Source organism: Pteropus medius, unplaced genomic scaffold, assembly GCF_902729225.1.
Source record: "Pteropus medius unplaced genomic scaffold, Ma_sr-lr_union100, whole genome shotgun sequence".
NCBI classification, from domain to species: Eukaryota; Metazoa; Chordata; class Mammalia; order Chiroptera; family Pteropodidae; genus Pteropus; species Pteropus medius.
The window spans coordinates 22,379,810-22,404,748 of NW_024349803.1; the positions used below are offsets into that span (position 1 = coordinate 22,379,810).

At 54.9% G+C, this 24,939-nt stretch overlaps 1 protein-coding gene across 1 annotated transcript; it reads right to left on the bottom strand.

The window, feature by feature from the left end:
• Window positions 1-1,682: 1,682 nt before the first annotated feature.
• Window positions 1,683-23,394, bottom strand: EDEM1 (ER degradation enhancing alpha-mannosidase like protein 1). Its single transcript, XM_039837935.1, has 12 exons — window positions 22,919-23,394; window positions 19,634-19,706; window positions 16,891-16,994; window positions 15,608-15,779; window positions 14,432-14,615; window positions 12,501-12,675; window positions 11,155-11,275; window positions 10,558-10,728; window positions 8,473-8,546; window positions 7,499-7,595; window positions 5,509-5,688; window positions 1,683-3,496 (listed from the first exon to the last, which is right to left on the bottom strand). The coding sequence occupies exons 1-12, from the start codon at window positions 23,377-23,379 to the stop codon at window positions 3,407-3,409; spliced, it is 1,902 nt and encodes a 633-aa protein (XP_039693869.1). The 5' UTR covers window positions 23,380-23,394; the 3' UTR covers window positions 1,683-3,406.
• Window positions 23,395-24,939: the final 1,545 nt, after the last annotated feature.

The window sequence follows — 24,939 nt, forward strand, 5'->3', positions numbered from 1 at the left end:
ATTACAGAGAGAGAAGCTTCTGAATATTTCAATAGGTTTTTCCAGAGTGTCCGACTCTAGATTTTTTTGTAAAAACAGATTTATCTTCCTTGTGCACAATAAATAAAAAAGCAGTTTATATTTTGCTCTGTAAAGCTACAACAAAACACCTTTAAAAAATCTGATTTCTCTGCCTCTCAGGAAGAGAGAGGGTAATGAGTCAGGAAGGTCCACAGGTAGAGAACACTGTCACCAGATTCACATCTAAATGCAAGTGGGGACGTAACCCTGAGCCCTGCAAATCCTGGCGACACACTGCCCGGCCTGCCCCTCATTTTCACAAAAAGGTCCTGCCCTGCAGGGAAGAGGCACGAGGGTGGAGCTGGATGTCTGGGGCGGAAGAGAAAAGAAAGGTCGAGGTTTGTTTTCTGAAGTCCCTGCTCAGCCACTCTGGCTGAGGGCAGTGGGCCGGCCCTGCCTGTCCGCCAGCCGCGACCGGAAGCCTCAAAAGAGAAAGACATTTGGAGCCGTCCAGAAAGAGGGCGAGAACGCCTGACGCCGAGTCTACACCCCCGAAGTGAAGGACCGCGGGGGTAGCTGGTGTGGCGGGGGGTGGGCCTCAGGACCGGCCTCGGACGGCACAAGTTGCGCGTGTCCAGCCAGGAACCAAGGACTCCCCACTGCCGCTCACCTGCAGATGCCGCCTGGGCATAAACACACGGAAAACGATGGAAGCGACATGTGCCCACCCCGTGGCCCAGGACAGCCTCAGAACAGAGCGAGTTCCCAGCTCTGGCAGAAGAGCTGGGACACACCGAGGGAAGGATGTGAGAACAGAAGCTGGCGGGAAGGCCAGTGTGGCGGAAGGCTAGCAAACGCTTCCTGTCACCTCGTCTTCCAGGATGTGGACTTCCTCAGTCCCGAACCTCCCGCAGCGAAGCCCGCCCTGTCACGGTTTGAAACCTGGTGGGGACCCAGACTCCAGCACGCCCAACAAGAAGGCGCTTTCTACGATGGCTCTGCCGTACACTTTTCATCGGGGTGACCAAGGCAGACTGACACCAGCTACACAGGGGACGCGAGGCTGGCACGGGCACACGGCTATCCTAAAGGAAGACGGCAGTGGGGGCCAGGCAAGCCTGCCAAAGCTCCCCGCAAGCGACTGCCTCTGGTGCCCCCGTCTGAACCCCCCGACACAGAACAGAAGGGACAGCTGGTTGTTGGCGTTCCGAGTTCTGAACTTGGCTCCAAGAGCCTCCTTTTGATGACAGGCGCTGGGCACCCAGGCACCACAGCGCCTAGACGGGGTGGGCAGCCGGAAGCTCAACGGCCAGGACCAGAGTGTGGTGACCCGCACCTTGGACTCACCAACCGGGACAGGTCCAGGGCCCGGAAGTCAAGAGGGTTTGAGGCTTGACACAGAACACATCTCGTGGGCCCAAGGGGGTGGCCGACTAAGGCCAGACACGAGGGGATGCTGGAGCGTTACGCATCAGCATGGTCACAAGAGCTGGCAGGGAAGCCAGGATGGCGTCAAGAGAGAAAATGGACGCAAGAGGACCACTTTCCTGCCCGCTTGCCCCATCCTCCCACAATGCTCATGAACGGTCCCACCTCGATTTTCCTGGAGAAGGGGCACAGGGACGCCTCTGGCTGCGTGTGCATGTGTGTCTATTTAAAGAGACATTTTGGTTTTACTGAGCCAAGGAAAACATGAAAAAACATTTACTATTTTCCAAGCAAATTTTCTATTCAGTAGATAAGACAATGTTGATAAAGTGCTTCTAGAATGAAGAAGAAAAAGTAAAATAGAAGCATTTACTTCTTTTATCTTAAAACAATTTGGACAGTGAAGGTTTAGAAGACGGAGGTGATGCATTTATTACTGAAAATCCCTTTAGAGATCTCAACGAACCGAATTATATACATCAGTTAAAAAAAAACAGTAACATATTTTTAAGGAATGTTTCCCTTTTGATTGATAATGCAATGGCTTAGACTGTGCTTATTTCTAGTTTTAAAAACACTAAAATGAAATCATTTGAAGTGATAGGTAAGTGACCTGACAGGTGAGGTTGGAAGGTTTTAAGAGGCTTCCAACCCTTTCTATTGGGATTGATTTTAATCTCTGAGGTTCTGCAGAAGCCCCGTGAGGGGTCTGAATCCACCTCTGCTCTGCATGAGAGCTCCGTGCGGGTTCAAAGACAGACACCTGTCCCACTGTCCCGGCGAAGGAAACAGCAACAGAGAACAAAGGCGGCGCTTCAGCTCAGCGGCCACCTTGGAAATGCTCACGTCCAACATCAAGCTGAGAGGCAGCGACTGGTTAAGATTTTTCCAGAATCTTCCTAATCCCCATCCCATCCACCTTCTACTGTGGTCCCACCCTGCGGCAATATGAAACAAGCCTGCTAAAAACCACAGCAACGGCTGTGACATCCAGTGGCCCAAACGGAAACCACATAAGGCACTAATCTACAGCCTGCATAGCAGAGGAACGGCTCGAGGGTGCCAGAAGGTCGTCTGGTCATTTTTCTCTCCCTGACTTAGTTAATTGGCACTAGACACAGGAAACAAACAAACAAACAAACAAACAAAGACAAAATTCTAACCGAACACGGTCAGAACGGAGGACCCTGGGTTAGTAAATATTCAGCAGACGGAAGCGCGGACTCTTAGGCATTTTTCTTTCTCTAAAAGGCACCTGGTTCTGGAACTATCGGAGTTCCTCAGGTAAGTTCAAAGTGAATGTAAAGTACGTCCAAAAGGTCTACCTGGTAAGCTCTTAAACCGTGAGGTGACAACTTAAGAGACTGTTAGAATTCGCATAACACTATTATTCATAAGCAAATAACTGATAACACTGTGACGATTACTTGGCGTGCAAATGAATACCTGGATGATTTTCCCCCGTGTGATCCCAAACCACGGATGGATATCTGGGGAAGAGCCCATCATCCAACAGGACAGAGGAAGGGCGACAGAACGCAATCAACAGAAATGCCCGTGCACCTCAGGCCCTTCGCGATTCCACTCACGAGCCTCTGACGGAGGTAGCAGCAACCGTGTCACGGCCGGAGCCGGCGCGGGAGGAGACTCGAGCGGGGTCCACGGTGTGAAGCTACGAAGATCCAGCCACAGCTGCCCTGTCCACTGCGCTCAGGGACAGCAGCACGCCACAGAAGCTGACTTCCATGGACCTTCTCACTTTAAATCGCATCCTTAAGGAAAATGGGTGTTTTATTGAACAGAAGAGAAACACTGAAGTAAGCAAGGTGCGGCCAGGTGTGGGTGAGGGGCGGGCAGGGATTCCGACGGTGCCGGGGGGACCAGACTCCCGTCCTCCTCCACCCGGGACGGGCCTCGGCTTGGCCCGGGCTCAGCGGTTTGGTTCCTGGTCGGACGTGGCCCCACAGAGGTGGGCGGGTCAGATCAGGCCAACCATCTGGTCGATCTGCCGCATGTAGATGCTCTTGAGGGGCAGGGAGTACCTCCTCTCGTCGGGAACGCGACTGCACTAGGAAGAAACAAGCGAGGGACAGTGGGACTTTTGAATTAAAACCCCACATGTTCACCCACAGGAAGTGCGGTCGGACGGCCTAAGCCAGGGTCTCTCTCTGCCCGGGCACTGTGGGCGTCTGGGGCTGTCCTGGGGGCTGCAGGGTGGCTGGCAGCACCCTGGCCTCTCCCAGGGCACGACCTCGCCCCCTGGTTGTGACAGCCGAGACTGTCCCCAGTCATCGCTCAATGTCCCTTGAGGAGCAAAAGCACCCCAGCTGCGGAGCACTGATGTGACGTGATACCCTCACTCCACAGGTGAGGGAGAGGGCCTCAGGGGGCCCGAGATGTCCCCGCGGGCGTGGAGTGGCCGGGACCCCCAGCGGCGTCCTGCAGGTCCTTGGCCCACCCACGGTGGCAGAAAATGCTTTCGCTGTTTGGAAACACTGTTGTTTTTCTGAGTTTACGGTTCTTCTCATACACAGCTAAAACCTAAATGCTTGAAAGTGAGATTTTTTTTTTTCCTTTTTGCATTTAAAGGCCTCTTTTCCCTTCAGTGGAAAGAGTTCGAGAGCCCAGTGCGGTGTCTGGAAGGTCCCCACACGCTCCGGCACCACGGCCTCCCCGCAGGAGGCCGCTCTCTCGCTGCCTGGAACCAGGTCCTTGGCCGGCCCAGGGCGTCCGACCTGCTGCCTTCCGCCCCGACCCCCTGCCAGGACATCACCCCTCAGGACCCCCTGAGAAGCCCGATTCTCCGCAGTGCTGCAGGCTATCCACCGCCCCGACATTCTCCCGGGCTCCTGGGAGGGGCCGGGCTCCCCAGAACCAGGCCTGTCTCAGCAGCCACGTCCCCAGTGCCTGGCACGGCGCTTCAGGTCTGTCACATGAGTGTCTCCTCCCGTCCCCATCCTGGCTCTGCCTGTGGCTCCACCTCTGTGGCTCCCTCTCTTCATCTGTGAAATGGGGCCGTGGCAGCACCCGCGCTCCTGGGACAGCCGTGGGGGTCAGTTAGCGTGCGTGAGCGCTGAGACCGGCCGGGCGTGTGGCGTCGCGTGGAAGTGCCGGCTCTCCCTCCCTCGGCTGCACTTCGTCCGCTGTCTGCGTGCCGGGGCCTGGCGGGAGCCTGGGGATCGCTCTCTGCTCCGGCCTCTTTCACGTACACACGGCCGGCAAAGGGACACTCGAGGAAAAGTCCTGACTCGCAGTCAGGCCGTCTGGCGCAGGCGGAACTCCTGGCAAGGGCGGTTTTTCCTGAGCAGGGCGGTGGCACCCAGTGCATCGTGGGACAAGGAGGTGTGACATTTCGGCTGCTGCTAGGCCTTCCTCCTCAGCCTCATGTCCAAACCTTCTGATCGACTCAGCCCGTGACACCATGTGGCTGCTGCCAGACCCGTGGGCCTGTTTCCAGGTCCCCGCACTGCCCGTCACCAGGCTGTCGCAGTGTGGCCCACCGTGGATGAAGCCTGGACCCAAGGCCTCAGTGGCACCTTCATAAAGAGCGTGGTGACGGACAACTGCCGGTTCCCGCTCCCGCTGCAGGGGCATTTTGTAGCATCTCTTCGCTTGCCCCGTGGGTCCACCCTCTGCCCGACTCCACTCTGCTCTGGCCTGAGAACGACCTGATCGACTCTGCAACAGGCTCTCTGGCCTTCTGGCTTCCCGTGGGGACAGCCAACGAGACACTCCAGCAGGTCAGAGGGGAGGAGAAGGGTCAAGTGCTTCCCTTGCTGTCCCATCCCATGAGGTCACCAAAGCCAGCTCAGAGCAGGGTCTCCTGCCCGGAGACAGTCCACCCTTCCCACGCGCCTCGGTCCAGCTCTCGTGACCATTGTCCTTGCCAGCCCCTTTAGCCCAGAGTGACACGTCCCACGGCTCCCCTGGTGTCCCTGCCCCCTGACGGCACCTACAAAAACGGTGCTTTGTGAAACGTCTCAAATGACCCAGTCTGAATGTTATAGGAACTCTGGGTGACAAATTAGTAGGGTTTTCTCTTCCTCCAAATGTAACCCGCCCCTGGAAAAAGCCACTTACGTTGGAGCTGGAGTTGATGGCTTTGAAGTCGGGCGGCCTCCCATCCGGGCCCCCGTCAGGGAAGACGTCCTCCCTCCAAGGTGCCTCCCGGAGCTGCTTGTCCACAGACACCACGTGTCCCTCAGTCGTAAACATGTATCTGGTTCCAGATTTGTGCACCGGATTCTCCTCATCGAAGAGCTGGTGGGAAGGGCAAAAGATACAACTGGTAATTGCAGAGCATGGGACTGACTCACCAGGGCGGGCCGACTCCTCGGGAGAGAAGCTGCTTGGCCCTCAGGCTTCTTCAGTGACAAATGGCGGAAGGGCGTCAGTTAATGACCGTGGTTCCCAACTCGGCTGCAAATCAGAATCACTAATTTTGCTTAAACTCAGATGTCCCGATTTACCCACCTGCCCACCCCGACCTAGAGATTTGCAAGGCCGAGGACGAAGACCCCAACTTGGGCAGCGTGGGAAGCCTCTGGATGACCCCCGTGTGCTCCCCAAGAGTTCTTGTGCCGAGATTCTAGAACCACCTGCGCCTCACTCACCACCAAATGCTGGAGGGAGGAGGAGCGTGTTTTATCCCCCGCGGTAACCCCAGCATGTGGGCCACCATTGGCTCCTCCCAGTGTCCGGACAGGGGCTGGGCTCTGAGGACAGTGCACAAGGGTGGGTGTGGGAGTGGCGGGGAGGAGAGAGTCCGTGGGGCACATGGGGAAGGACACCTAGGCCGGGATGGGGGACTGGTGGGGGGCGGGGAGGCATTCAGTAAATGCTGAATGAGTAGACACTTAGAAATCTCAGAGAGAAATCTTACAGTCACTTCAAGTATTTTACAAATGAGGAAAAATAAGACCCAGCGCTTATCTGTTTTTATACCACAAATGGGAGGAAAGGGGTGGGCCCATTTCCAGCCCCAGACCCTGGGGCTCCGTCCACTCACTCCGGATGCGCCCTGTAGATACCTGTAATCACCTGCCACAGCCCCGGGCCACACGGCATGACGCAGGCCCCGACCCTGCGGTGCTCTGAGGGGGGACCTGGGCACACGGGACCTGGCGGCAGGACAGCCGTGTGCCCACCGGCCAGACCGTGTGGCCTGCTGCAGGACACACCTCTGCGGTCCTCTGTGGAAGGTGACGCCAGAGTCAAAGTGTCATTTTAAGGAATGAGACTGGTACTTCCAAAATGTGGTTTTGTACCCTCACAAGCCCCTTGTCAAAGCCACCGACTCCTGGGCCCACTTCCAAAGGTTCTGATGCAGCAGAGCCGCCACTGGTGAGGCTCTGGGGCTCTGACCCAGCCGGCCCGGCCTGGGGGCCGCTGACCTGGGTCACACAGCCTGCTCGCTATCTTTGACTCTCAGCTGAGATCAGTCACCACGCTGTCCCGTCAGGAAACCGTGCTCCTCGGTGGCTCGAGGACATGCCCTTTCGCCGGGAGCCGTGCCGAGTACAGTGGCGACGTGCACACGTGCACATGTGCGTGCGTGTGGCGGAGCAGGGGCGCGGGCGGGCAAGCGGGACCGGGCTCCCGCCGCAGCTCCAGCACCCAGGCGAGTCGCCTGACCTCTCTGCACACTGCGGGACGAACAGTGACCCGATGGTCCCTCAGGCTCATTCCAGGTCCAAAATCTCTCCCTCCACATGCACGAGAACACGCGTGTGGCCAAGGAGCCAGCTGGCCCGCGGGCCCCAGCCGAGATCACACGAGCTACGGACCCCGCTGCCTTCCTCGGAGAAGCCACCCTGGCCACCACGCTGTCACGGGCCCCCGCCAACCGTCGCCAACTTGTGCACCCTCTGTGACTGGACATCTCCCTGTTGACAAGGCCCCCGCCACGCCGAGGTCACGGCTATCCCGGCCCGCGCCTGCGGGGCCCTGAGCCAGCGCAACGTCCAGCACAGAGCGGTGCTCGGTAAGTACACGCTGGATGCGGGGCTGAGCCAACGCTTGCTCCACGCGAACCTGGCCGCTTCCCGGGCCCATCCTGCGGCACACGTACCAGGTACAGGTATTTGCAGGTCTCACTGAGGAAGAAGCTCTCCATCCGGTCCTCCTTGGACTTGTCTATGACGTGGTGCAGTGTGGCATACCCGCACCTGCAACACAGCGTCCTGTGGGTCCCACTCCCGCCCCACGCCCCGCCCCGCCCCACCCCACCCGTGTGCTGATTACAGAGGCAGAGGCCGGCCGTCCTGTGACAGAGTGACCACCCAGGCCATCAAACGCCACGTGGAAAACCAACTGCGTTGGGTTTAAGGAATGTTCACTTGTGAGCCTACGTTACCTCCAAATTCATTTAAAAATCGCTTTGGTGGCTAAATCGCCAGGTTAGCTGCAGGGGTAAAGGGCGGTGGGGGCGCTGGAGGGTGTTTGCCAAAAGCAAAACCTGACACCAAGACAATGGCTGGTAATGAATTTAGAAGGTTTGATTTAAATGTTTTGTTTCTAATGTTTATGGAACTGACTTATCGTTCGGAGAGTCTAAAATAATATTCTGTAAGAAAATACTTAGGATATACTGCTAGGTGAAAAAAGCAGCTTGCAAAATTGAAACTTTTTTTTATATACACGCACATGTATATATACATTAAACAGGTTATAAGAATACAGACTTGGTGTGATTGTGCGCGGCTCTGCATGGGGACATCACAGTGGTAGGATTCTGCCTCTATATTTTTCGTACTCCCTAAACTTTTTAGTGTACCTATTACTTGTACACCTAGGGAAAATGAATTACTTAAAAAGAACATGCACAGTCTGCAGGAACCTTATGGACAAAAACAATGAAAAAATAAAAAGCCATCCCCACTATAACGGACAGGTTCTATTACACAAAAAGGAAACACTTCCCTATAAAATTAAAACCAGTAACCTGCTATATAAATTAAAATGCAAAAGAGAACATCTCCCCAGAACAGCACAAGAGAAACCAGCAGTGGCCAGCAAAAAAGAGAAGGAACTTAGAAAACTAACTTGACTCTTGTGTACTTTTCCAGACTCTGCAGAATGTCCATTCCCACGTGGAGGTAGAAGGGATTCTTGGTGGCCTAGAGAGAACGAGAGACTGAGCTGGCAAAGGCCTGGAGGACGTGCCGCCAACACACTCCACGGGGACTCCAGGAATTCGTGAGGAGATGAGTCACTGGGCAGAGGAGGCACAGGGCCTGGTTTGGTCTGTCCTGAAGGGTCATGAACACTGGGAGACTGAGGTGCTGCTGGTCACTTCGTGTCAGAACAGCCTGACACGGGGCGAGGGAGCCAGCGCTGAGGGGCTGCTCCAGTCGGACAGTGCCCTGCTTTGGCCTTCCTGGCTCCTGTCACCACCAGCAACGAGGCGATGACTTGCTGACACGCCACATCTGAGAACAGATCCAGTTTCTCTCTTGCCCTGGAACTCTCTAGAACCTCAGCTTCAGATGCAGAGAAACAGGACCTTGCCCCATGCCCCTCACTGCACTGCGAGGGAGGAGGGACAGGGACAGGAGACTCACAAGTCCCCACAGCAGGTGACCCTCCGCCTTCCTCTCCGATCGCCCCAAGAGCTCGGTCCTTGGGGTGCTTCCTCTGCTGTCGCCTGCTCTTAGATGGTTTTGTTACGAAAAAAAAAAATTCTCTGGGAAGATGAGACTTTACCCCACGAAGAGTTTAAGAGCTGGGGATGTCTTTAATTCACGCCTATTCCAACCTGCTGCAGCAAAAGCCCAGCGCGGGGGTGGCTGAGCCTGGACTGAGCACGGGTTGAGGAGGTTTGTGGCAGGGGCAACACGGGGAAGCGGGGGCCTCTCTGGAGTCTAAGAAAAGAGTCAACGTGAGGGAGATGCTGAAAACAGGAAAGAAGCAGAGACAGGAAGAAGGAGCATCAGCCCTAAGGCAACAGACTAGGCTTGGGAGGGGGCTCGGGCAGTGCCAGGCACGTGGTCCCTGGGGCGAGCCCGGCCTGACCGTGCTGCTCTTGGGGGCGGAGGGCAGCACCTCCTTCGTTGTAGATGTCACCTAAAGCTCCCGAGGCCTCGCTGCAGGCCCGAGGAGTATGACCAGTCTCATGGGTCACCCTCCTTTCCATCTAGAAGCGAATGACAAGGATTCAGTATTAAAAAAGTATTGAATAAATCTCAGCTGCGGTACTAACCCTAGTGCCAACCTCAAAAAAGTCGGGATGTCTTTGCCACGGCCTGCCCGGCTGCGCGGAGGCCGGGGTCTCGGAAGCTGGGCGCTCGTGCTGCCGTGCTGGTGACGAGGATGCTCAGTGGGCAAATATGTGTGGCAGGCACAGGGGACCGTATCTGCCTTCGACTACAGGGAGAAGACGTCACCGTTAAAGTGACATTCCCTCTGGCTAGAACGTCATTTCGCAAAAGACGAACACTATTTTTTAAGCATCAAACAAAAAGAGGCATTCGAATGATTTCCTTTACAATCGAGAAAAAGAATTTCTCTGAATAATTATTACACAGACCCGAGTTCCACAGTACATGGAACTGCACCCAAAACGAGTTTTTTGGTCGAATAACTTGGGGAAACACTGAGTGCCAGGTCGATCTCGACTATAAGGATGAGAGAAATAAGCCCTATAGTAAAAAGACAGATTCGGTTTATGGAACGTTAGGTTAAAAAATGTTTGCGAGTTTGGCAAAACACGGCAGAGTGAGAGACGCCCCCAGATCTCTCCCCTTGAAACAACACGCTGAACATCAAAACGCAACAAAAACACCCAAAGCGCACGCCAGCACGTGGAGCGCGGGGCCTGCCCGCGGGGCTAGCAAGGGGCCTGGAGGGCTGCCGTTCGAAGAGACAGAAGCCATGCTGCCGGCCCCGTCAGACTTTCGGGTTTTTGGGTCTGTCGAAACTGTGCTAGGCCACTCTTATTTCATGCTTACGTTAATTAAACGGTCCACTTAAAAAAAAAAAAAAAATCACGTGACCGCAGACGCCTCCCCTGTCCTGTGGAACCGCGAATGACGCTGACACGGAGACGAGCGCGGACAGGCGGTCACCCTGTCAGAGGCCCCGCACCGATCGGCAGACGTCCCCCGAGACCAGCCGCACGCTCTCCCGCACCTGGTAGAGCAGATAGGTCGACTCCACCAGCTCCGGCCTCAGTGGGTAGAACAGCACGTCGGGGGCCTGCAGCTGCCAGTTATACCTCTCCGGGAGCGCCCCGTACCGCTTCCAGATGGCGTAGTAAAAGGCATGCAGGCAGATGGCATCCTCCACGTCGCCCATCAGGACCTGCGGAGGAGACGCGGGTCACCGGGCTGCAGGCACCTTTCCCAGGGTGGCGAGCTGTGACACGAAAGCTCTCCCTCTACCCGCCCCGCTCCCCCGGGTCGGAGGCAAAACCAGCCCCGAAGCAGAGACCTGACTGGCTGTCAGTGTGGGCGGATGTGAGTGGCACGGGACATGGGTGAGCTGTGCTCAGGAACAGGAAGAGACGGCCAAGCGAGGGGGGGCGGGGGATCCCCTCGAAGGACCCGCGGCCACTGTTCAGGCTCTGCGCTTATTTACCACGGCTCTGTCCAACGCCCTGGGCACTAACTCCCCAAACAGAACTACCCAGAGATACTGTCTACAACCTCCCAGATGCAAAGGAGCCAGAAGGCTTGGACATCATGAAGCCCCCGCAAGAGCTCTGCTTGGCGACACGGGGGCGGGTACCTGCAGCCCGGGGAAGAAGGCCTGCAGGGAGTCGATCCACGTGTTCATCAGCTGCCCGCTGAACATGTTCACATTGACGTACAGCGGGGGGTCCCCTTCTCCCTCGTTGCAGGCTTCCCGGCTGAGGTCCGGCGTGGGGCGAGGGAGAGAGGAAAGGTCACCGGCCGCCCGGCAATCCCCGCGGGCAGCCTGGTTCTTTCTGCACGAGGGGAAGGCTCTTCTCCCAGAAGCTCCCACAGAGGAACAGCAGAGCAGGAGGACAGAGGCCGCTGCTCAGTTCAGGGCTCTAAGTACAGACGACCGGCCTCTGGCCAGGCGGCCGGTCAGCGGGGCACGGCACTCACACGGGTGGCCCCCACAGCGGCCAGCGTGGCAATGGGTCCAGGAACTCCTGTCCTGCAGGAAGCTCAGGAGCCACACCTGCAGTGGCCATTTCATGTGCAAAAGTGCACAAAGAAAGGCCTGGGGGGGAGGTGACAGCAGGTGGAAGCCACCGCAGCCACCATCTGAATGGACAGTGAGAAGCAGCTAATACTGCTGTTTCAAACAGAAGGGAAAATGTGGTAACTGTCCTTTCCCTCCTCAGGTACAAAGCCCAATCCTAACAATTCTTTGGGAAACAAAAGAACCAAAATAACTCCATAATTGTCCTGTGTTACGGCTCTGTCTACAATTAAAGCCACAGGTAAACACAGGGGTGCACGGCACTCCCTGCAGCAGCCAGTCTCGGAGACCCCAGGACCCCAGCCGCTCGGCAGTCTTGCCCCCGTGGAGTCCCCCTGCTCACTGTAACAGGGTCCGCCTGTGTGACCGAGAGAGCCAGGCAGAGTGTTGGTTCGTCACTCTGAGATTAGGTCACGGAGGCGCGTGGCTTCCATTGTGGTCTGTTTCTTTCTCAGATCACTCACTGGGGGCGAAGCTGCCACGAGCCGCCCACCAAGAAAGAGGCCCACGGAGCCGAGCCCTGCGGCCAGCAGCCAGTGAGTGGGCGAGGCCTGCCAGTCCCACGGGCGTGAGCCGGGCAGTGCGTCCTCCAGCCTTGACTCAGCCTCGACACGGCTGTGGCCTGAGGACCACTTTGTGAGACTCTGATCCACTCAGCAGCTCCTGGCTTCCTGCCCCTCGGAAACACGCCTGTTTTACATGCTAGGGTTGGGGGTGATGTTACGCAGCAGGAGATAGCTAATACACCTCTTCGCCCCCAAAAGACTGACAAACAACTAAGGGGTGGTCGGGTGATGGCAGAGACCAGCAGGCCCTGCGGGTCCACGCTGAGAAAAATACGATCGTTTCCGAATGCATTCTACCGGCTTTCCAGGGCGGTCAGGGATGCGAAGGGGACCTACCCTCGTCTCAGGTGGTTCTGAATACTCTGATATGCAGCATTAAACATTTCCAGGTCTTCTTCTTCTCCAAAGAGAATGTAAGATTTCAAGAGGTACTCATAGAAAGAGTCCAGTCCGGCTCCCAGGCCGCTCTGCTTCCCGACCCAGCGGCCAGTCTGAATGTCCACAACGTTGCCTGTGAAGACACAGCACGTCGGTCCCCGTTACCTGTGTGGCAGGCGGGCCTCCTACCGCTGCCCACTGCACTTCGTCACCCGTGTCCTCGTAGGAAGAGGCAGAAAAGCTCTGTCGGTTCTGACAGCAGCAGAGACAGCCAGGAGACCTTTCTGAGTATGTGGCGTTTAACCGCTGATGCGGGGAAAACGTTCGAGGCAAAAGCAAAACAGGTTGTCATCCTGTTTTTCCGGATGGACAGTGCATTTCAAAAGCCGAGAGTGTTTACAGCTTTTGACTCAGTACTGCCGTTCCTGGGAATTTATCCTAAAAAAATGTTAAGCATTATGTTGTTCTTCAGGTAATTATAAGTTACATAGCTTACATTATCTGTAAAATGGAAAAAAAAAGCCCAGAAACCATCTGGGTATCCAACATTGGAAGAGGAATTAACGGACTATCGTGAAGATTTTAAGGACGATAAACATGAAAACACCTGAATGGTTGCCCGATGTAAAGCAGAATAAAAACGTTTGTTTATACTATAATTTGTAAGTATGTAAAAGCTGCATACACCAGGCTGAAAGAGCCTGCGGAAAACTTAAAAGTTGAAGATCTGGAGTGACACCGGTCGAGCATTTAATGATGGGGTGATAATTCTGGTGACTTTTTAAAAATTTTTACTGTTGTTAAATACAACTAATTTGTGAATAAATTTAAGAACTTAAGGAATAATCAAAAATCACTTTTAAAAAATGGTGCTTTTGCAATGACACTAAGACTTCAGGACAACCAATCCAGTTACTGCCCAGTGACACAAAGAAAATATTTCTCAATGCCACACACACAGTTCTATGAGGTAAAAACTCATTTTCAAGTAACATCTGAGCTAGCAAAATACTGACAACCCTTGAAGATGAATGGTGGGTATACGGGGTTCATTATTCATTATACTTCCTTCCTACTTTTAAATACTTGAAATTTTCCATAATTTTTTAAGTAACATCTGGACCAAATATTCCCAAGGAAAAAACAAACCCACCTAATGTAGGTTTAATCTGGGTTTCCCATCTACAATTGATCCCTGAACGAGGCAGGGGTCGGGGGCGCCGATACCCCTGCAGATGAAAATCCACGGATAATTTCGGACGCCCCCAAACTTAACTATGAACAGCCCACTGTTGACTGGAGTCTTTACCGATAACATAAACAGTCAATTTACACATATTCGGCATGTGATACGTATTACATATTGTATTCTTACAATAAAGTAAGCTCAAGAAAAAAATGTTGAGTCACGAGAAAGGAAAAACATATTTACAGAACTTCTGGAAAAAAAGATCCGCAACAGTTCAAACCCATGTTGTGGAGGGTCAACTGCGTTGCCGTGTGCCCAGTTTTTTAAAAGGAGAAAGGCACTCTGCCAGTGACAATAAGTCCCTCTGTTTAGAGCCTGATATAAAGCAAGGCAATCTGCCTCAGAGGCAGCTACTTTTATTAGCCATTACGTCTGGATGGGACATAACTTGGGGGACTCTAATCAGGTGGCCTGGAAGAGTAGAAGCGTGCCTCTCCCCAATGAGCCCTATGCCTCCCTCTACGTGGAAGTCACAGGAAGAAACTGGACACGGCCTGCACGGAGGGCCGCCCTCTGAGCTGTCAGTTTTCAGAAGTGGCCTACGAGAAAGGAGACTCAGAGAGGCGGGAGTGCCCCTCCCCAGAAGACAGAAGGACGGGGGCCGGGCAGATCCAGTCCCGAGGGCGAGGCGCCACCACACCTAATAATCCTGTGTCGTTGCTCCGGAGGCTCCAAAGGGCTTTCACGGCTCGTCTGGCCACCCACTCAAACGTGGAGTCCCCCAGCAGTCGGCTCAGAATCCCAAACTCCACCAGGAGGGAGCCGGCTCCTGCCGTGCAGGTCTCATTATTGCTGTCGGGAGGAACGCCTGTCTTTAGATTCACCTGAGGACAGGAAGAGACAAAGGGTTCATGGCAAAACCCAAGGGACCCGCAGGGCTGCAGGGCAAGGTGCCAGCTACTACGTGGAGCTAGGGAACCGCGTTCACTGCAGCGTGAGTCAGCTCCCGCCTCCTGCTTCACACCCAGGGTGAAGACGGGCATTTCAAAGCCACAGGCAGGGCACAGAGAACATCGGAGCCTCATCTCATTAGTAAAAACGCGTCTTAGGGGAACCATCATAGGGCTATTCGCGAGTCCGCCTCTTTCCAGTAGGTTCTCTTTGCGGTCACGCAGCACCGGCCTTTGGCAGGAGAGACGAGGGGCCAGCTGTGGAATCACTTACACGTTTTTGAGTGAGCTACTAGGGACTCGGCCCTGCTCAGCGAACATACACAAATCTCAGTCCGGGAAAGGAGAACAGAGCGAGGACGTGACAGGCTGTTCCATCACTCTGGCGCTGTGGCCTGGCAAGTGTCCGCTGATACCTAAAAGGCTGACTCAATTCCCAGGGGAGTTCTAGGCTCAAATCCAATGTCGCAAGAACGGAATTTTACTCCAGACCTTGCATTTAAATCAGCAGCTAATGTGCCTGTCAGTGCGGGCTTTATCCGGAAGATCCACAGGAGGCAATGAGAAAAGTCACTGAGCTCCTACGAGTCCCGGAGGGTCCTTGGGGGAATGCACCCAAGTCAGAAATAAGGACAGACCACCGCGCCGCCTCGTAGCGGGGAGTCTAAGTTCCACACGTGAGGGGACTCGGGAACACTGAGCACAGGGACAGAGCTCTTTCCTTAAGGGGAAGGATTAAAGCAAACGTGTCACTGAATGCCTGGCACACAGTAAGTGCTCAGTAGGTACCGAGTTAAAAAACATTTACATCGCATTCAGGGCCAAATACTCTCGCGGACACGGCTTTCCTCACCGCCCCAAAGCCCTTCGGCCCCACTCCTTCCCCCAAACCCGGACGCCAGCCACTGCGAGGCCGGTCGGCCTACCCGCGGATAGGGAATGCCTGTCCTGGTGTTTTCAAAGGCGGGCAGGAGCCGCACGGCCAGGTCGTGAGCCATGTGCAGCAGCTCGTTATCGTAGTCCTCAATCGTCATGTCGCCGAAGGGCTGCTTGGAGTCGGTTATTATTCTGTGGGCGGAGAGAAGGCTCCCCAGGACCCTAATGACAGAGAGAACACAGGAAAGATAAACTCGCGTCGGGTGGAGGCGCACGCAGCCCGGCTCGGGAGCGCAGAAGCAGCTGCGGGGTTTGGATGGACTCGGAGCTGCCTGGAATCAGGGACTGGGCTCGGTGGCTTCAGGAAGTTTCCTGCGGCCCTCATACTAACAGCTGATTCTTAGTCGGCCACGTCGCCGAGAGGAAGACAGAGGCCAGCCATCTGGGGCCCCCGAGAACACCCCGCAGGAAGCAATCTCGACTATCGCATCTGAAGGGCGTGCACTCGTCACTCGGAATAAATAGTACCTTTTAGTACTAATGGATTGCTCTGGATTTCTCTCACTTGGGGGAAAAACTTAGCTGTACAAGAAACAGAAAAGGGAAGGACAGCGAACGCTGAGTAGCTTCTGCATTATGGCCGCCAAGCAGCTGCTGGAACCCTCCGACCTCTGGCCGAGAGGCAGGGTGAGGAAGAGGTGAAGGGAACCTACTCAGAGGCAGGAGGCCACCAACTGAGATCTACGTCTCTGAGGGGCCATGAATTCGTGTCCCGCTCCGATGATCTCAAGTGGACTGTGACATTTTCAGAACAAACATTTTTGTAATAATGTTACCTCTGGAAGGTTATGCACTAATACAATTTTCAAAAAGTTTAAATAAGGAAAATTGTCACAATGTATCAAGCAAAAAAGGCAACGCATTAAACTGGGGAAGGGACAGGAGCCTGACATGCTAGGCAGACACACACGAGGAAAAGCCCCAGCCGGCGTGGGTGGCCCTGTGGGTGGCAGAGGTGGGGACTTCCATTCCCTTCAGAAACTCGTAGGGGTTCCCCGAGGACACAGCGAAGGAAGGAAATGAGAGCAGAAATGGAGTAAAACAGTGAAAATCTGCATTAAAGGGACACCTGTCTTACACCTTTGTCAAAGTGTAAGTGTGTCTTTCTGCTCAGTCCAAAATGTAATTACTCTGACACGGCAGCTGTTCCAGTTTTGATAAATCCACGAATGAAGAGGAATGGCCACCAGGTCTACACGGACCCTCCCTATGAGCCCACGGCCAGGAGACCCTCACACAGAGGAGACCTCCATCCATTTTATGCACGATTTACCTTATCGTGGCTTCAAAGACTTGGACGGTGGAATCTTTGTCAAATGAAACCGTGTTGATCACTAACTTGACTGCTTTCTGGAACTCGGAGGAATTTCCCATTATCTTTAAAAAGAGGAACACGAACCGTTACGACGGCTTGAAGCAGAACGGAAGCCATGAGATGGCGGGGCCGGGGCCGCGTCGCCTGAGTGTCTGCACGTGCTTTTGCCTCCCGCGGGAGCAGAAGCACAAAGGGTAGAATGGCCTGGTTCTCTCTCAGAGTACGTTCCAGGACAGATGGCAAACCACGTCCTCTGACTCAAGACTTGAATCTCCAAATGGCAAAACTGTGAAAATGACCCCTCGTCAACTCGTTCACCCCCCTCGTCCTAGCTGGAGCTCCGGGAACTCCTGAGATGAGTGAAAACAAATCCAGAAACGGAAGAAACAGAAATGGTACTTTCCCTCTGCTCCTCAGATAAACTGATAGCTTGGGTGCTTGGCTCCCAGGAGCCCCAAACATCTAGAAAATGACTTGTTGCTTGTTACCCAGACGTCTGTCTAAACACTTTGCAAAACAGAGGTATTACCTTTTGGAGCATAGTTCATAAAACCAGTGACATTCAAAACAAATAAAACATAACAATCAGCTTTGTCCTTTTTAAAAAGTGATTAGAACTATGATTCCTACTTTGGATTAACCCGAATGGAAATGCTTTCGTGGTCTTCAAAACTGTATGACAAACCTGGGACTGTGACATCATGAGGGCGCATGCACGCGCGTGTGCAAACACACACCCACACCCACACCCACACACAAAATAAGGACAAACAAACAATGTCATTCAGATACTCCTCCTCTCAAGTGCGTATCATTTCCTAGCATTTATTGGTCTGGTGCGTTTCCCCCCGCCGCATCCCTATTTCCTGTAACGCAGAGCAGATACAGACAGATGTCTCTTTTCTGGCTTTCGGCTCTTTCTTTTTAAAAGATTACACAATAACGCTGCAAGCTGCATCTCAGGCCAGGAGATTGCTATCTTCCGAGAGTTTCTGCAGCACATCTGCGAGAGCCTGTTTAAAATGTTACTAAAAGAAACCTCCATAGAAGCGATGCCTAAAAAATACGTCTGAAGTGCGAACAAGCACAGGCCGGATATCGTACAATGAAAACCACAGAGACGTCTGTTTCCTCGCAGATGTGCAGATGTTCACCAGCGACCCATATCTGCTGATCTGACCTCACATCGGGAGGACGGAAAAGGAAGCCAGCAGCTGGCAGTGCCACCCAGTCATTTACGCTTTAGTCAGAACAGATAAGCAGGCTGGGAAATCACTCACTCGGGCTTGAGAAAAGCTAGACTGGACAGAAGAGGCAGGGAGGTCTCTGCAGCGTGGGGCTTCTCGAGCCTGGCAAATGCTGGCGTGCACTGTGGCTGCCCCTTGCTGCGGCAGACTGCCTCGCCCGTCTGCAACAGTTTCAAGGACGCTCCCCTGGAACCTGCTCGGAAATGCTGGCTGGCAGGAAGGGGTGTTTGGACACATGTTTGCACTCCGATGTTTCAGTGTCCAGTGAGCCGAGGAACGGAGATAAGGCCCCGCACCCAATGAGCGTGGCCAGGGGACAAAAAGACGATGGGGCAGAGAGCTCGGGCGAGAGGGGCTTTCGCAGCCGTGCAGGAGTCTGTTCTGAGCAACGCTTGTGGGCTGAGTCAGCCTCTGTCATCTCCCACAAGCCGGCTCTCGTCTGGCCAGACGTACTTGTCTGGGCACATTTCGATCGGTGACAGTGGCTGACAAGGCAGGGAAGCTATGACTTCAGGAAGAGATACTGCGAAACTGAACTGCTCCGCAGCTCCAACCTGGCAGAAGGAAGCATGGGCTTCCCATCAGACCGTGGGCCGTGTGCAATGCGGAAGGGCTTCTCAAGCTCCTCCCAAGTTCTAGAAATTCTACCACCAGCAAGGTGCTGGGCCAGCATTACCCAGCTCGCTCCTGACGCTCTGAGCTCTTCTAGGGAAAGTTAAAAAGAACTACTACAGTGAGAATTTTCTAACGGTAAAGGCTTGCCGCACGATGAAGGAGAGAGGTTTTAAAACGCTATGCTGGGGTCCAGTCCCCTGGGAGCTGCATGGCAGCAGAGGTCGGGGAACACTTCCTGGCCTGACGCTGAGCCCCTGCCACGGAGCTCAATGCTTTCCTCGGCTCCCGCTAACCTGGTCTAAGGTCTCCCGTCGAAGCCCCAGAGCTGGTGGGGGGACCGAGGCGGAGCCCAGTGTCCCAGGGCACGGAGCGACAGGCGGAAGCGGGTTCACGAAGGGGATCCCCGCACAGGGCTGGACCCGGGCGCACGCACGTGCTTGGGGGCTGGCAGCTGGATGGTATTTCAGGGGACATACCGACCCTGGCTTCTTGTCTTTCACTTCTGAGATCTTTTTACTGCTCTGAAAGTTTTCGAGAACCGTAAACTTGAATGAAATGCTCTTTTGATTCTTTTAGGGAGTAAAATCGTGGGAAACTGGGAGAAAAACAGGTCCCCCCAAACGATCACACTTTCCATTATTTCGGGGGATCCCATTTCCTCCCATTCCACCTTCGAGGCTTGTCTTGCTCTCGGCAGTAAGGTCATTAAAACAAACATTTGCCAAAGCTAGAAACATACAGAGTGCCAGGCTTCTTGGAACTGTCACCCCTGGGAGAAACTAGGGGTCACCGACTCCAAAATATCTTAATTAAAAAAAATGATAAGGCTGAACACTTACTGCAAGAGTGTCCAACGCATCAACCAGGGTCAGTGAGTAATTCCCTAGCACGTCATTGATGTTCAGATTTGAACTGAAAAAGAAACAATTAAAATTAAACAAAGGTACTTTATTTCAAAAGAGAAAAGACAGTAAAACTCAACGCCCATTAGAAACTAAAATTGCCGGCAACTCTTATTTATTCAGGGACTATTCAGGGTGGATCAGTGTGGCAAAGGTCTTTCTATTTCACAAGTCACAGTTTCTGTAGTGTCCTTAAGTAGAACCGAGTCACAGAACAGCCGAGACACACTTATACTGTACAGGAAAGACACAACAGGACGTCAGGAGATGGTGAACGAGACTCGTCTGCCACCTCTAAGATACACTTTTGTCACCTTAAACAATCCCTCCGTCCAGCTTCAAACAGCTCTGATTTTGAAATCATTACGAATGAAAAAGGAGAGAGACTCGTCTGTCGTGTGAACTGCCCATAAAACTCCCATACGGATTCAGACACTCCAGCCGGTTACGCATACAAAGCAGCAAACACCTGTTACAGTCTCAGAGTCACTCACGTGTCCTTTAGTTGGGAGAGTAAATCAACTGCTTTGTACCGTTTTTCCACTAACGCCTCACCCCTCACCTCCACTGACTCTGAGATGTGTCTGAACACGAGCCAAGGCAGTGGCTGCGTAACTGTTCCTGCCCAGCCACTGACATCAGCTTCTCTCTCTGACACCACCTCAAGATGCCAACATCAGCACTGCGATGAGGGGGAAGGCCCTCGGTCACTCTGACAGTCCTTCGGGACAATGACAATGACAGTGACAACCACTACTGTGTCTGTGAAGGGCAGGAAGGGAGAAACGGTGAACGTGTGACCGAGTCCAGCCTGACGAATTCTGGGGAGTTCAGTTATGCGTCTGTCCCTGTTTAAAGGTCACGTATTTAAAGACCGAAGCGACAGCTCCAGGTTTATTTTCAGCAATGGATTCACTGGGATTCGGGCATCTTCCATCCAACCCCGAGACCACTTTATCTGCTCCTTGGCTCACTCTAACGAGGCCCCGGGTCACCGCCCTGTGGGCAGCGGCTCCCAGGCGCTCTGTGCCTTGGCTGGGTCAGGGGGGCCTCCTTCACGTTCACGGCTCACCGGACCTCCAGGTGAGATAAGCCTCAAGTAAATGTGACTCAGAAGGAAAGATACACACGTTTGCATCTATATTTTGTTTCTGGACTGCTGTTTATATAATATTCTAAAGGCTACGTCACTCTGTATTTTTAAAATAAATCCTTAGAATACATTTGATAACAATCACTAGAACACTTTTGGTTTCAAAAATATCTGAAAGATTTTTATTACAGGTTATTTATTTTGGGGACGTAAATGTGCCCCGTTGTTTCAGAGCCAGAATGACAAAGCTCAGGTTCTAAACTTTCCTTGAAAATACTAAAGTCTGGGAGGAGTTAAGTTAAAGGGAAGAGAGTAAGAAAAATTAATCTTTCCACTCTTTGAGGAGCCCAGTGCGAAGACCTACTCAAGGCCACCACAAGCTCAGGCTCTTTCACCTCAAAGACACCAAGGTTTACTAACTCCTTTCCCAAATGCCATCCTTCAATATTACTAACTCCATCTTTACAGCAGCAGCGTACCTGTCCCACCACCACGTGACCTCGACCTACCCAGAACGTCGCTGTACGATCAAACCAAAATACTCGACAGCTGACTTCACCCTGAAGGAAAGGCCCGTGCCGCCTGGAACCACCACGGGGACCAGCAAGCAAATCACCTGCCGCCACCTCGCTGGGGAGGGGCTCCAACCCTCCAGAGGGCTCGTAGGGTTAAGAAACGCACAGAAGTGTCACCAGTTCACTCTCCAGACCACCGGCCCCAACTGGAAAGCGTTATCTACCATGAGTCCTCATTAAACTGGTGTCCTTAGGTCCACGCTGTGAAGAGGAAGTCTGGGACAATCTTGAGACAACAGGAAGGGCAGTGGCTGTGTTCACTCTTCTTGAAATCCCACGGACGTTAGCGGGGAAACATTAAGTCCGAAATATGTACACGCACTTTGATTTCGACTGTGCAAAAAATGGGCAGGAGCTGGCAGGAAAGATGACTTAATTCCTACAATCTGGAAAGGCCCAGGAATTTTTTTCAAAATGTAATAAAAATTTTTCTCAAAAAACCTGAGATAGAAATTACATTTATAAGTATAGAGTAAGGTGAGGAAAATAACTCATCATTTTCCTACAATTTTAGAAAGGCCCAGTGCTTTCAAGTTAACCTGGAATGTAACCTTACTTCACCAAAAATCGTGCTCTCAAATTGAAACTCAAGGCATAAATCTGTAGATAAACAAACCACTTACAAAACTCTTCAAGCTCTGTTAGTGTTTGGGCTTCCTCTTTAGACCCTAACGACTAGACTACTGCTTTCACCTCATGAAGGGAAGTCCACGCCCTAAGCGGCCAAGGCCAAGGCCCCCACAGGGACACTGAGCATCCCATGGGCAACTGTGGGACTGACCCAGAGGGAGGCAGTCCCCTCTCTGGCCTGACAGGGCCAATGACAAGGCACACCCTTCCCTCTGTCTGGGAGGGCCTCAGCTGGCTGTGCTGTCCTCCTGGACTCTAGGTCCACACTGGTGACACTGGAAGCTCAGCCTTCGCAAACAAGGCTGGTGGAAGGGGAGGGCTGGTGGTCCTTCCCCAGCAGCCCTGCCACCAGAGTAGGGGAACTTATGGGACAGACGAGACGGGGCAACGTCGTGCAGTCAACTCAGGGGCCAAGGAATGGCACCCCGAGTATCAGGCCCCCAAATCTGGGCCAGACCGTCTGTTTCCCTGCCACTTGAGTACTCTCAGCCTGGGAAGCAGCCCTTGTGATGAAGGCTGTCGCCCCGCTCACACTCGCTGGGTGGCTTCAGAGAAGTCCTTGCCCAGGGCCAGCTCCTGGATTTTTATGTTTTTCGAGAGACAAGCCCGGGGCGAGGGCAGAGAGATGAGGGCGGGCTTGGAGCTGTGTTGACGAGGGCTTTCCTTTTACCCCACGTCCGCCTGAAGAAGGGGCTGGAGCCGGGCGTCACCAGCCTCCCAAGCTACCCCTTGTCACTGTCGCTGTCCCTTCCGGGTTCTGGGCCTCAGTTTCTCTGTCTGTAAAAGGCTGCGCAGGGCTGCTGTCCCGCAGGTCAGAGATTCCGGGAGAACGGAGAGAGAGGGCAGCCCCCCGGCCCGACCACGCACCCCAAACCCAGGGCGCGGGGGGTGTGCCCAAGGGGGGTCGGCGGGCGGGCTACTCACGGGTCCCCGCGGTCCGGCCCTCGGCCGCGGCAGTGGATGGGGTTGAGCTCGTCCTGCGGGAAGGCGTGCGCCATGTAGTTGTCGTAGCCGAAGACGAACATGGCCCGCGCCAGGTCGCGCATCTGGGCGCGCAGCTGCGGCGGGAAGGCGCGGCTGTAGCGCCGCTCGTACTCGTCGCGGCCGCGGCCCCGGGCGCCCGGCACGTAGCCCCAGCGCGCGGCGCCGCACACGCCCGGCCGCGGCCGCCGGCCCTCGGGCCCCACGCCGGGCGGCCGCAGCCACGACGGCCGCAGCGCGGGCCGCGGGCCGGGGCCCGCCAGGCGCTGGAGGCCGAGGCCCAGGCCGGGCGGGGGGCGCCGCTGGGAGCCCGGGCCGGGCGGCCGCCCCAGGGCCAGCGCCCGCGCGCTGCGCAGGCCGAGCCGCAGCAGCAGCAGCAGCGCCAGCGCCAGCGCCCGTCGCATGGCGGCGCCGCGGGCATCGTCCTCCGGCGCGGGGCCTCCCGCCGGCCCGCGCCTTCAGGCACTCCCCGCCGCCGCGCCCGGCCCCGGCCCGGCCCCGCCCTGCGCCCCGCCCTCCCCGCGCCCCGCCGTCTCGCCCCGGGTTCCTGGCCCTGCTCCTCTGCCCCCGCTCCTGCCTCTCCAGCCCGCCCTGCCCCACCCTCCAGGCCCCGCTCCTGCTCCCGCGCCCCGCCGCCCGGGATTGGCCGGGCCTCGAGGGGCGCGGCCTCCCCGCTCCCGCGCCACAGGCAGCCCGCGCGTCCCCGCCTCCGGCCCCGCCCCTGGGCGGGCTGCGGTCCCCAGGGGCTGGCGTGGCGCGCAGCGGCCGCTCGGCGACGGAACTCTCAGCCAATGGCAGCGCGGCACGGGAGCGCCCGCCGGGCGCCGGGCGCGACGTGGCCCCAGCCCGCCCGGCTCTGGGCGCAGCGCGTTCCCCGCGCGGGGACCGCGGGAGGCTGCGCCCGCTGCCGGTCACGGATGGTGACAGTTAAAAGACGTAAGGAGAGAGGAGGGAATGGGACGTTTCTGGCGTAGCAAGGGCAGCGCTTCCGACTTGACTGTTTATGCTGGGGGCGGGATAGTACCTTTGAGCGCCAGACTGCACGAAACTGCATTCTTTTTATGAGAAGGCCCTAATTTGGGAGCGCGGCTCACGGTTACTGTGAAACACGTATTCCCAGGTCCCGCTCCAGCCCCGTGGAACTCCGGCGGAGGCGCCCGGGATGTGTGTAACAGGTGCTCTGGGGACACTCTTAGCATCTGGCAGTTCCAGGGAACACTGCGCTGGCTATTTCGCCTTTGTCTTTAGCAAAAGGGCGGCGGGGAGTGGTCAAGGCTGCCGCCCCCACCGAATTGTTGTTTTCAGATCTATTTAACCATGTGTGTCCCCTCCTACTCCCACTCCTGTGCACCGCAGCGGTGACCTAACAGTCGAGGTGTGGGGTAGACTCTTGGTCAGATCACCTTAGTAACCTCTGTAACTACTTTCTCAAAGAAGGTCGCCGATGTCAGCTCTAAAGGACTAAGGCTTTCATGGGACAACCCCACAGTTTAGGGGGTTTGTTTCCTTTTATTCGCTGCATTTGAAAATGTCTGCTAAGCTTGCCCTCCACAGGTGTGGACCATGTGCTTGTTATACTGAGGTCCCCGAAAAGGTTGGGGAGCGAGGCCTGAGGGGAAGCCCAAATCAGAGATGAGCTCAGGGACCAACGAGGGATGACAGAGTTGTCACACACATCCCGTTCTCATGGGCAGGGGACTTTTTGCAATACAGAGGGGTCGTGGGGACCGAGGAGCCCAAAGCCACGTAATTACGACACCAGACAGCGGGCACATGAGGAAGCCCTTTTTCCTCCCCCAAATCCCGAAGGACAGGCCTGCCCAAACGTTACAAGGACAGAGAGAGCTCGAGCCAGGGTCTCTTGTCTGCCCGGATTCTGCTTTTTCTCCTCTGTGAAAGGCACCTAGGCACTCCACTGGAAGTCCAAGCTCAGCGCTTGACCTTGAACTTGCCGGTCTGCCTTC

Bases quoted from the DNA above. Each gene is read 5' to 3' on its own strand.
- EDEM1 (XM_039837935.1), bottom strand. From the start codon at position 23,379: ATGCGACGGGCGCTGGCGCTGGCGCTGCTGCTGCTGCTGCGGCTCGGC. The intron at 8,547-10,557 runs GTGCGGGAGAGC...CGTTCTCTCTAG, and splicing joins CGACCTATCTGCTCTACCAG to GCCACCAAGAATCCCTTCTA. The intron at 3,497-5,508 runs GTAAGTGGCTTT...GTTTCTTCCTAG, and splicing joins CCATCAACTCCAGCTCCAAC to TGCAGTCGCGTTCCCGACGA.